General features: G+C 48.3%; 1 protein-coding gene across 2 annotated transcripts in view; it reads left to right on the top strand.

The window, feature by feature from the left end:
• LIPG (lipase G, endothelial type) overlaps nt 1–8,416 on the top strand; it is a 22,408-nt gene extending 13,992 nt beyond the window's left edge. The window contains exons 7-10 of one of the 2 annotated variants that reach the window (XM_081801251.1): nt 824–944; nt 1,608–1,826; nt 3,800–3,904; nt 6,174–8,416. In XM_081801251.1, coding sequence (XP_081657377.1) covers nt 824–944; nt 1,608–1,826; nt 3,800–3,904; nt 6,174–6,207 — 479 coding nt within the window. In that variant the 3' untranslated portion in view covers nt 6,208–8,416. The other variant, XM_081801250.1, reaches the window with a different exon arrangement.
• Nucleotides 8,417–11,667: the final 3,251 nt, after the last annotated feature.

The following is an 11,667-nucleotide window of genomic DNA, read 5'->3' as shown; positions in this document are numbered from 1 at the left end:
TGATGCGAGGCTCGATCCCAGGACCCTGGGATCATGACCTGAGCCGAAGGCAGACGCCCAACGACTGAGCCACCCAGGCGCCCCGACATTTTTTCATTTCTTTTTTTTTCTCCCTTTATTTTTTTATTCTTATATTATCCCCATACATTACATCATTAGTTTTAGATGTAGTGTTCCATGATTCATTGTTTGTGCATAACACCCAGTGCTCCATGCAGAATGTGCCCTCCTCAATACCCACCACCAGGCTAACCCATCCTCCCACCCTCCTCCCCTCTAGAACCCTCAGTTTGTTTTTCAGAGTCCATCGTCTCTCATGGTTCGTCTACCCCTCCGATTTCCCCCCCTTCATTCTTCCCCTCATTTTTCATTTCTTTGCATTTGCCTTTTGCAAAGCTATTTCCTATTTTTCTCATTTGAGTGTCACAACACATCTGGATTGGACCAACAGGGAAGCAAAATCATGTCTTGCATTCTTACAACATGCTCTAAGACCATAGGGGTTTGTGGGTGTTATTTTACATATGACGAAGCTGGGGTTCAAAGAGTTAATACCTTGGTCCTTCATTCAAGGTCGCACAGCTAAGCTGGAACTGCCCCCCTCCCCAAATTCCCTGAACTCCACGTTTGGGGCTCAGTTCGATACTGCAGTGATCCCTTACGCCATTGGACTGAGCAAGAGCAGAGGGAGGCTGGAGGCTGGGCTGGACCAAAGGGACATCAGCCCCTAAAAACTCAATGTGCTGGGTGACTCAGTTTGAGTTGGGGTGTCCTGAGATGGCCAGCAAAGCTCACAAAGGCCTTTGTTCCGCTATCTCTGCAGTTTACCATTATCAGATGAAAATCCATATCTTCAGCTACAAGACGATGGGAGAAATTGAACCCAACTTTTATGTCACCCTTTATGGTACCAGCGCAGACTCCCAGCTTCTGCCTTTGGAAATGTAAGTCACACGCTCCCTTTGATGGGTTCAGGACCCAGAACAAGTCAGTCTAAGATTGAGCGAGTGTGGGAATGTGTGAACAAGTGCAGGGGAGTGCAGCCTGAGGGCCTACGGGAGGGGCTGGGCGGCTCCAGAGGCATCTGTGGGCCACGCTCTCCACCAAGCCCTTGACTCAGACCCTTTCTGGGACGGATGCCCCTGGATGAATCAGCAGCATGAGAAGCTTTTGGATCATCTGGACAGAGACTACTGTTTCATTTCAGGCAACGCCTGACACCTGAGGCTGTAGGAAATTTGGAACATAAATGCCATTCCTGCACCGTTTCTAATTGTCTGTGGGAAGGGCACATAGCAATCGGTGTCTGTTTGTTGAACGCATGCAAGGTGCAAAGCGCCATGCCAAGTAATTCTGGGATTGCAAAGTAATGTCGTAAAGTACTCGCTTCCTAGGGCTCAGGTCATACACACCTTCCTTGGGGGACCAGGTGTGTATGCACACGAACGGGGTGGGACAGACCCCCCAAGTGTCAAATGAGGGGGATAGGCAGGAAGGGGCTGGGAGTTCAGAGGGAGACCAGTGTCTGTGGGCCCATTTGTCTGCAGTCACTGCGGGGCAATTTTGCGGGGGCAGGTGGGTGACACCTGCCCCATGTCCCCTCGCAGAGTGGAGCAGATCGGGCTGAACGCCACCAACACCTTCCTGGTCTACACCGAGGAGGACCTGGGAGACCTCCTGAAGATCAAACTCACCTGGGAGGGGACAGCTCAGTCCTGGTACAACCTGTGGAAGGAGCTTCGCAGCTACCTGTCTCAGCCCCACAGCGCTGAGAGGGAACTGAGTATCAGGCGCATCCGGGTCAAGTCGGGGGAAACTCAGCGGAGGTAAGGGCCTCGTGTCAATGGGGAGCAGAGCGCGCCTGCCTCCGCCGCGTCCTCCCCTTTGCCGAGCAGGCATCTCCAGCCTTGCCGTGCCCACAGCACATGGGCAACACCGCAGACACTTCTGTAAGGGAAAGTGAATTCTCCGTGGAGACCTCTGTCAACCATTGTATAGCTTGTGTCCTGATTCCGGGCCCTCAGCTGAGGGGGGTGGGCAAAGTGCAGGCTGGAGGCCAGCCTCGGTTGTGTTTGCCAGACCCTGTGTTGGCCCAGAGGAAGGAGGGCTCCTCCTTAGGGGCACTGCCTTGCTGATCCATTTGCTATGGGGTCTGGGCAGCCAACATCTTTGCCTGCCCCTGTCCAGAGAAAACTCGAGTATCGAGCCTAGGAAACCCCCATGGATGAGGCCTGCCTGAGGCCCTGGTTTCCCCAGCACCTGATTTTCAGAGCATTATATCCTTCCTGCGGAGGCTGTGAGTCAAGGTTATGGGGTGGGGCCCTGATGTCAAGTAACAGAGAATCCTCTACTACGCCAGCTCGCAGTCCCCCATGGTTTCTAACCTTCAGCCTGGCACGAGAACTCCAGACCTATATGTATCAGCCCCTGAAACCGTGCCTGGACTCTCTGAGCAGAAGTCAGGGAAGCCGGTCTTTTGTCAAGAGAGGAGGGTTTCCTTGGCCACATCTGGCTGTGGGCTGCTGGGAGGTCACTGCCAGCCTGGGCATGAGAGGAAGCAGCCTCCACCCTCTCTGTACCTAGTCTGGTTTTTTGTCTCCATCACAGTTCTTCATGTGGCCCGTTTCTATCCATCACCTGTGGCACAGAGTGGCCGAGGGGGTAGGGAGGCTTGGGTCCCTTGTCTGAGAGATTCTGGCCTAGAAACCTGGGAATTGGGGGAGCTGAAGCCCTTTGGCACCCTTCCCCTGTCACGGGGTTACAGTAAACGTGTTCTCCAGCGCGACCAGATATTATTAAATCTCCTTCCAAAGTGTTTAGACAAATTGACAATCTAAGAGTAAGAGTCTCCTTTCCCTCCTCCTCACCTCCACTTGGTGGGACACTCTCACCATTGGGTGTGAATTGGTCCCTTACTGTTGTGTTAATGTGTTTTAATTTCCTGATCTCCATGAGGTGGGTCCCCTTCTTATATGTTTGTGGGCTGTTTGGTCTTCCTGGTTAAGGTTCTTAAACCTGTTCTGAATGTGGCTTTTGTCCCTTCAGTCAGCACATCCCATACATCAGGGTCAGGTGTCCCATATACGTCTTTTGGTCATGGGGTCATGCTAACTACACACCATCAAGGTCCACATGGTTTGGCTCTAAGTTATAGTCGAAATGGTTATCTGAGTACTGATTTTTTTCCATGATCTTGGTTGAGCATTTTCTGAATCTTTGATTTTGACCCACAGCTGAATTCCGGTTATGCTTATCAGTGGGTATTTCTGAGCACCCTAATGGAGGTACCTTGAATTCCTCCATTTGAGGAGTGTGTAGCCCACCACAGGTATGGGAATCCATGAGCAATTCAAGGCAGTGTATAATGTGTTAAAATAAGACAAGACATTCATTACTAACTCCATACCATACAAGGTAATGACAATAGCAAAAACAACACTTGTATAACAATATGCTTTTCTATTAAGGTCAAGGGCTTGGGCAGTCAGGGAGGCTTCAGACAGGCTATGCCTTGAAAGGTAGGCAGACTTTTGGATGGACAGACAGAAGAAAGTGGAAGGGGTGTGATGAAAATCTGCATGAACCAGATCATGGCAGATGTCCGAGCGAGACACGTTTAGGACCCTTGTAGCAGCAGCGGGGAGTTCCGAAGGTTTGGGTCAGGGTGTGGTATGATGAAGACGCCCTTTTCTCCTTGCTAGGTCCACGTTGGATTCAGAAAGCACCATCTGGCTGAGGCAAGCCATGTGCCTCCCCCACTAGAGTTTTGGCTACATGGGTGGTTTCTTTTTTCTCCTAGATTAACTTTTTGTGTGCAAGACTTAGAGAACACCAGCATCTCCCCTGGCCAAGAGCTCTGGTTCCACAAGTGTCGAGATGGCTGGAGAATGAAAAATGAAACCAGGTAACTGGGACTTTCTCATATGCATCGTATGTTGACAGGTGCTCCAGCATGTGCTGGACATGGGTCTGGGCACATGGGACACAGCAGTGAGCAAAACCGATATAAAGCCCTTCTCTTGGGAAGTGGACCTGTTGGCAGGAGATCGAATCCGTGGAGTATGGAGGATGTCAGAGGGTGGTAGTGTCTTTCTGCCTCTTGTTCTGCCTCCCCCAGAAGGCATTCACAGCCCATGGCCCCACTGGAATCAGGCCATCTGAGAATGAATTTCTCCATGGTGACCAGGGCTTCCGGAAGGTTCCAGGGCTCCTAGCTTCCTTCTGGGCACAAGTTTGGAGTGGGGAGTCAGGTGGGAGATAAAGGAGAAGTGCCAGATATAGTCCCCATTTGTAGGTTTTCTGGAGCCCCGGTTGGTGTAAGTGGATACTATCGGGCAGTTCTTCCCCTCTTTGAGAAGCAGGAATGCTCATGTGCATGGCACTGAATCAGACAGAACACACATCTTGCTTCAGTGTCCCATTGCCCCATTCTGGAGTCCCATTATTTCAGACTGAGGAAAGGCTGGTCTCATGGTGTGAGGCAGCCGGTGCATCCAAAGGGGGAATTCATCGCAGAGCCTCTGAGCCTAAACACCTGCTGAAGAGGATGGAGACGGGCCCCCACCACTTACCCCAACCCAGATGCTGCCGCGGTACACCAAGCACGCGGCGTGTGCCCACCTGTGTTCCATGCCTTCCCTATGCTATCTCATTTACTTTTGTCATCAACCCCATGACGCTGGTGGTGTTAACCCTGCATGCTGTTGTGGACTCTGAGGCTCAGGGAAGTTGGGTCATTCTTTCTAGGTCCCCCAGCTGGCGATGGCAGGGCGAACATTTGAAGTACGTTGCTTTACTCTGAAGCCTGTAGTCTTTCTTGAGCGTGGAGGTTCCGCTTGCTCAGATGCATCACCTCACCTTGATCTAGGTATCAATTACCAAGCAGCTGCACCCATGCTGGGGTCCCCTGGGATTAACCGTCTGCCAGCCCTGGGGGCCAGGCTGCATCCCCACTGCTCTGTTTCCTGCTCAGGATCACCAGCCTGACCACAAGCTTGGCGATCACGGGATGCACAGCATTCTGAAAACTGCCCGTCTAATGACGTGGCTCAGTCTAGCGCAGGCCCATAGAAAATTCTGCTCTAGGGGCGCCTGGGTGGCTCAGTTGGTTGAGCGACTGCCTTCGGCTCGGGCCATGATCCCGGAGTCCTGGGATCGAGTCCTGCATTGGGCTCCCGGCTCAGCAGGGAGCCTGCTTCTCCCTCTGACCCTATCCCCTCTCATGCTGTTTCTCTCTCTCTCTCTCAAATAAATAAATAAATAAAATCTTTAAAAAATAAAAAATTAAAAAAAAGAAAATTCTGCTCTAATAATAATTTTAGTTCTTTATGTTTGTATTCAAACATCTACCTTTCCAAGTGCTTCCCCAAATATTAATTTCATCGATCCTCAGAACAGCCGTGTAGATTGGACATGCCCAAGGAGGATCACTCGTCTCTCCGTTATTCGTATGATAACATATCTTACGATAAGACATTTTATTCTTCTTTTCTGCTCCAGAACCTCACAACAGTTGAGAATGGTGTGACTCACCTCCTACTGCCTCTTTGAGAAAACAAGTCACCCGTTCCTTTACCCTCAAAGGAATAGAAAGCAGTAGAAGCCAGAGTAATTCATCAACACGAGGAGGTCCTGACATTCCTAGACCTATGTTATGTCTTCAGTATTCTCTCCCCCAATGTGGATACTGGCCACCTATTCACTGACAAAAGAGACTGAGGTTCTGGGAGGTTCAGTTGCACAGCAGCATAGCTTTGAGTAGAATCAAGGTCTCTGGATTCTGTCTTGTCTGCTTCCTGCCATCCTACAGTCTCTCTTGTGTTTCTAGGTCAAGGCGAAGAGGACTCATGGATAGTTCTCCCTGCATGTGTGTGTGTGTGTGTGTGTGTGTGTGGTGGATGAGTATTGTACTAAATCTGTGTAAGCCAGCACCAAGGTTTAAGTAACTAGGAACCCAGAGACTTCCCCAGCGTTGTGTTTCCCCAAGTGATCCGTGGCTTGTTGGGGGAAGGGGAGGAAGAGGCACTCAGGACCCTTTCCTCTTGTTCTGAATGGGAAGCAAGTAGAAGAGTGTGATAGGTGTGTAAGAAAGCCTGGTCTTGAGGTCAGCAGAGGACACGCTCGGTGCAGGCTGGCGTGTTTGCCAAGCGAGTGACGGAGCGCCTCTCTTACAGGGTTCCCTACAGCCTAGCTGTGGAGCTTCTCTGAGGGGCCAGCAAGGCCCTCCCACCCCCGCCTTCCAAGGACACGGAGGAAAGTTACTGCTGAGGACCCACCTGATGGAAGGACCCCTCTTGGCCTCGACCCTCGAGCCCCGGGAAGAGTCTCTTTGCTGGGCCCAGGACCTTACCTCCTAGGACGGTTGGGACTTCTCGCCAGAGGGGACCACGCACTGCTGTTCCTGCTGTTCCTGCTGCTCTAAAATGGCTCTGACTCCAGACCTGTGTGCAAAGGGCCGAAGGCCCAGGGCCTCTTGTGCACACCGGGCTGGTTTCTAAGTGACTGGAAGAGCCTGGGGTTTCCCTGATAAGGAACACTTGTGGAAGTGCGTGGAAGGCTGTCAGCTGTCCGACCTGACCTGAGAGGTGGGGAGAGGTCTCGCATCAGGATGGCAGACCTGTGATCTCATTCCCCCAGAGAGAGGGGAGTGCAGACCTGGGGTGGTGGCGAGGTCCTCACTGTTGGGGTTCCGTGGGCTGCACTGATCAATACTGGTTATATTTCAGACATTCCGTCCTGCTCCCCAGCTCACTCTCTAAAGCACACATTATTGGCTTTCTCGGTTTTCCATTGCTTATTTTTTGATTGGACAAATGTTTATTAAGCACTTAACCTTAATTAGCACATGGCAGTAGACGCATTCATAAACCTGTCCAGACTTGGAATCTGAGGGGGTTGGGATTTCTAGACTCCCTTCCAGTGTAGGTGATTCATGGATATACATGTGATGAAGGGCACGGGGGACACTGGGGGCTACAGGGTGTGAGAGTTGGGGATCCTAGGCCTTCAGGGGTTTCAGCCAGTTCTGGAAGAGTGACACGTTTCATTGCTTGCGTGGGAGCAAGCAGAGTATCATACATGCTGGGGACAGAAGGGTGGCCAACTGCCAGATGGGACTGCTTCCGAGCAGTATCTCTTCTGCTTAGGCAGATAGAAGGCGTTACCTATCTGTTCTACAGATCCGTTCACACAGAAACCAGCTCCTATCAAACAGACCTGGCACTAAGATTTTTTTTTTTATATTTTATTTATTGACAGCACAAGCAGGGGGAGTGGCAGGCAGAGGGAGAGGGAGAAGCAGGCTCCCCGCCGAGCAAGGAGCCCGATATGGGGCTCGATCCCAGGACCCCGGGATCATGACCCGAGCCGAAGGCAGACACCCAACCGACTGAGCCACCCAGGTGCCCCCACTAAGATTTAATACAATGCTTCTTCCTTCTAGGAATACCTTCTTCTCATACCCGTGCCTTCTCTGTGTTGAGCTCAGAAAAGCCTCCAATTCTCTATCATTGATACGAGTGAATCTATGTGATATCTGGGAAACGGTTTTATACTTTTCCAAAGATTTGCACGTGCATCACCTAACTAGAGACTCACAACAGGAGGTGAGCAGGGCAGCTCATGTCTCTATTTGACAACACTGAGGCTTCGTGAGGTTCGGCCACATGCGTGGAATTATATACCAAGTTGGTGGTGGGTGGAGTCAGGGGATGACCCAGATTTCCTGGAGGCAAGTCTGTGGTGTGCTCATTTCTGCAACTTTATCAAGAGGTCTATAGCCTTTTCCCACCAGTATACCCCAGATGTGACAAACAAGGAATTGGTTTTCAGAGCCATCCATAAAACCATAAACCTTGTCATTAATATATAACGGGGAAAGCAACCGTTCCCAGAAACTGGGCTTTTTATGGATGAGACTTATTTGAAAGGAGATGTGATATCAGGTTGGGGGAGAAGAGTGATTTTCTCTGTACCTCGGTTTTTAAAGGACACAGTCTTAATCTGTATTGTGCCAAAGTTGTATCGTTGTTCAATGCCAAACTTTCGAAGACATAACCAGTCAAGTCTTACTTCTAGGTACTTTCTTAAATTGTGTGCTTCCTCTGTTGCTTCTGTGAATGGTTTCTAGCCAAAGTGCAGCCTGCGTTGTTGACTGTACATCCCGATTACTTCTGACTTCTATTTTTGGTAATGGAAGACTTAGGAATCAATTCCTCCATGGGTCTTGTATTTATAAATTTGGTTTGAAGCCTTATTTGTATATAATGATGCTTTTTTTTTTTTAACACTTAGAACAGTATTTATTTCTCAAGTGTATATAATGTATAAAAACAAATATATGGTTAGTTTTTATTTTAAAATTAACCAATTTTGAGATTGAAAATTTTTAATAGTAAAATAATAAAAATTTATACAATGCTTTGTGGTCTGGCATCTCAATTCTTAGTATTTGAAAGAATTATGGCTGCCCAAGGCTAGGGTTTGACAAAAAGTTACTTTCATGAAAGCTCTACTCTCTATTTGATACTAATTATAGGTAGGAAGTGGACGACAGCTCCTTTCACTAAAGAACAAGATGGAAATTTATTTATGTATTTTTTTTTTTTAAGATTAGAGAGAGAGCACACAAGCAGGGGGAGGGACAGAAAGAGAGGGAGCAGTAGGCTCCCTGCTGAGCAGAGAGCCCGATGTGGGACTCTATCCCAGGACCCCAGGATCGTGACCTGAGCTGAAGGCAGATGCTTAATCGACTGAGCCACCCCACGTCCCAAGATGGAAAATTATTCAAATCACAGAAGTGCCTGAAGTGTATGCTAGGAAAAAGGGCAGGTGGCCGGACATTGGGGAACACTGGAGAGGATGCAGGTTTGGTTGCATGGGACCCAGATAACAGTGACTTGAGCCAGGTAGAAGCTGAATTCTCTATTGTGCTCAAGTCTCGGCTGGTATTGAGGTTCTGCTCCATAAGGCTGAGAGGGGTCCAGGCTCTAAGTTTTTGCTGTGCCACCCACAGGATGTTTCCCTCATCCCCACAGTTCAAAGTGCCTCCCATTAGGTCCCTTCCAGACCGTGAGAAGGAGGAGGAGAAGAAGTCCATCTCCAGTGAAAATACTGAACCAGACGAAGTTCGTATTTGTCAAATTCTGACATCTCTTTCTTATGCCTCTTGCTTTCGTCACTACATAGTATCAGTGGTTTCAGTATTATTCAGATACCAATATTCAGAAATATCAGTAATTTCTCTTGTTGCAATAGAGTTAATGATCATTTTATACATGGGCGGAGAAATTTCCATACAGTGGGTGGACCATCATGCTTTACTCAGCTATCCCTCCGTGGCTGGTCATCAGGTCCACGTTCCTTTCCTGCCCACTTTTTCCCCCTGGTGCCTCCTCTCCTACTGCCCATTCTCACGTTGCTCCAAGCATTTCCCCTCCCATACTCCTCAAATGTTCCATTTTCCAAATTTACTTGAGTTTCTACTCCTTCTACCCAAGCTCTTGTTTATTTGGTGTTGCTGACTTCCACAAGGCATGGTTGGAAGCTTTCAAATCAGTCATGCTCACGAATCAATGGCTAGTAGGCCTTTAATCAGTACAGAGTTATTCCCATTGTCAAAGTAAGATACTTGTTAATCCAAATCAATCTTTGATTTGCCTCGAGGCAGCAGGAAAAAATCAAAAGAAAGTTTTCCTGTTAGGGTAGGAAAATATTGGGTCAGGGTAGTCACCTTACAAATAGGCTAGTCCTGCTTGGGAATCTTTCCTCTAGTGAAGTCCCCCCAAATCCTACTGGTTTTCACAGTTGATCCCATTCCTTCACTCCTGATCCCATAGATCCTGTATTTGTTTTTTCCCTCCCCCTTCGCCCCGGTGGTTTCCATGGTGGCCGTAGTTGCCATGGAGAAGTGGAGAGAAGTGTCAAAGCTGTCTTTTGTAACTGTGGGGTTACCTACAAATTGGGGATGGTCTCTCCTAAAAAAAGATTACTAAAGTATGTGAAAAGAATAAGAGTAAAACAAATGCAAACCAGGGTTCAAGTCATTTGTTCTCCTAAACACCTGTGGTTAGCAAAATCATTTAACCTTGACTTTCTTTGTACCATGTCAGTGCATGTGTGTGTTGCATCTCAGGAAGGGGCTGCTGGAAGAGTCTGGAAGCTAGGACAGGTCTAAGCAGGCAAGGGCTCAGGTCCTGAGGTCCGGGGGGCAGCAAGGAACAGTATCCGGCCCCAGGCTAGATATCGCAGCCCAAAGGAATGCACACTCTAACCGTTCATACTTTCACCAGAAGTGGGTGATCATGGTCAGATGCTGCAACTGAACCTTGCAAGCGGGGAGGCCAGGAACAGAGGCTGGGGTGATTTCACTGGAATGCAGAAGCCGGGAGTACACTTTAAAAGTAAAGATATCCTAACTGCTGCCCTGGTTGGTATCTCAAGACAGCTTCAGTGGGATTGCTGTGAAGTCAAAGCCTCAGCAATTTGTTGGGAGGGAGACCATTCTATCATGACCTCAACTTTTTTTTTCTTTTTTGTCAGAGATATCCGTCCTACTGTCTGTCCCGTGTCCTTTTTAAGATAAACACAGCTTTCTTCTTTCTGGCTAGGCTACCCTAAACTCTCTATACAGGCTTCTTTTTGACCCCTCAAAAAGAGACCCTCAGAAGTGTGGCTTCATAAGCCCTGCAGTTCATTTCCCTGGTGATGGGGCTACTCTTGTCTCTCCCTCCAAGGCAGTTGAGTTTCCCTGCTTCTCCCTCTCCCTCTCTTCCCCACCCTCCTCCCCTTCCTCCCTCACATCCTGCCTCTTCCCTTCTTCCCTCCTCCTCCTTCCCCTTCCCTTTCCATTCCAGTATCTTCTTTGGTGAAGTATCTGCTCAAATCTTTCCCCCATTTGGGGCACCTGGGTGGGTAAGCATCAGACTCTTGGTTTCAGCTCAGGTTGTGATCTCAGGGTCATGATCTCGGGGTCATGGGATCGACCCTCACATTGCATTGGGCTTGGGCTCCGTGCCCAGCAGGGAGTCTGCTTGGGGTTCTCTCTCCCTTGTCCCTGTTCCCCCTGCCCCGCCCTGCATGCTCTCTCTCTCAAAATAAATAAATAAATAAACCTTTAAAAAATATATATTTTCCCTGTTTTAGGGGAAGTTGTTTGTTTTCTTATTGTTGAGTTTTGGAGGCTCGTTGCGTGTTCCAGATGTAAATTATTAGACATACAATTTTCAAATACTTTCTCCCAGTCTATGGTTTGTCTTTTTAACTCACCTAACAGAGTGTTTTGAAGAGCAATGTTTAAAATTTTGATGCAATACAATTTATCAATTTGTTCTTTTATGAATGTAGCTTTTAGTATTATCTGTAAGAAAAATTGGCCTAACCTGAGGCCACAAAGATCTCTCTGTCTTATCTGAAAGTTTTATCGTTTTAGGTTTTACAGTTAAGTCTATGATTCATTTTAAGTTAATTTTTTTTTTTTTTGCATGGTATGAGGTATCGATCCAAGTTCATTTTTCTGGGAGGGGTGCAGACAGATATTTGTTTCAGCACCATTTATTGGAAAGACTAGCTTTTCACCAAATAACTGTTAGGACCTTTGTCAAACACTGATTATCTCTGTGTGTGGACTTTGTTTCCAGACTCTCTGTTTCATTGATCTGTTTGTCTGTT

Source organism: Leptonychotes weddellii, chromosome 13, assembly GCF_054177405.1.
Source record: "Leptonychotes weddellii isolate Sample4059 chromosome 13, ASM5417740v2, whole genome shotgun sequence".
Lineage (NCBI taxonomy): Eukaryota > Metazoa > Chordata > Mammalia > Carnivora > Phocidae > Leptonychotes > Leptonychotes weddellii.
Note: the sequence above shows the minus strand (reverse complement) of the source record. Positions and strands in the feature narration are given on the sequence as shown.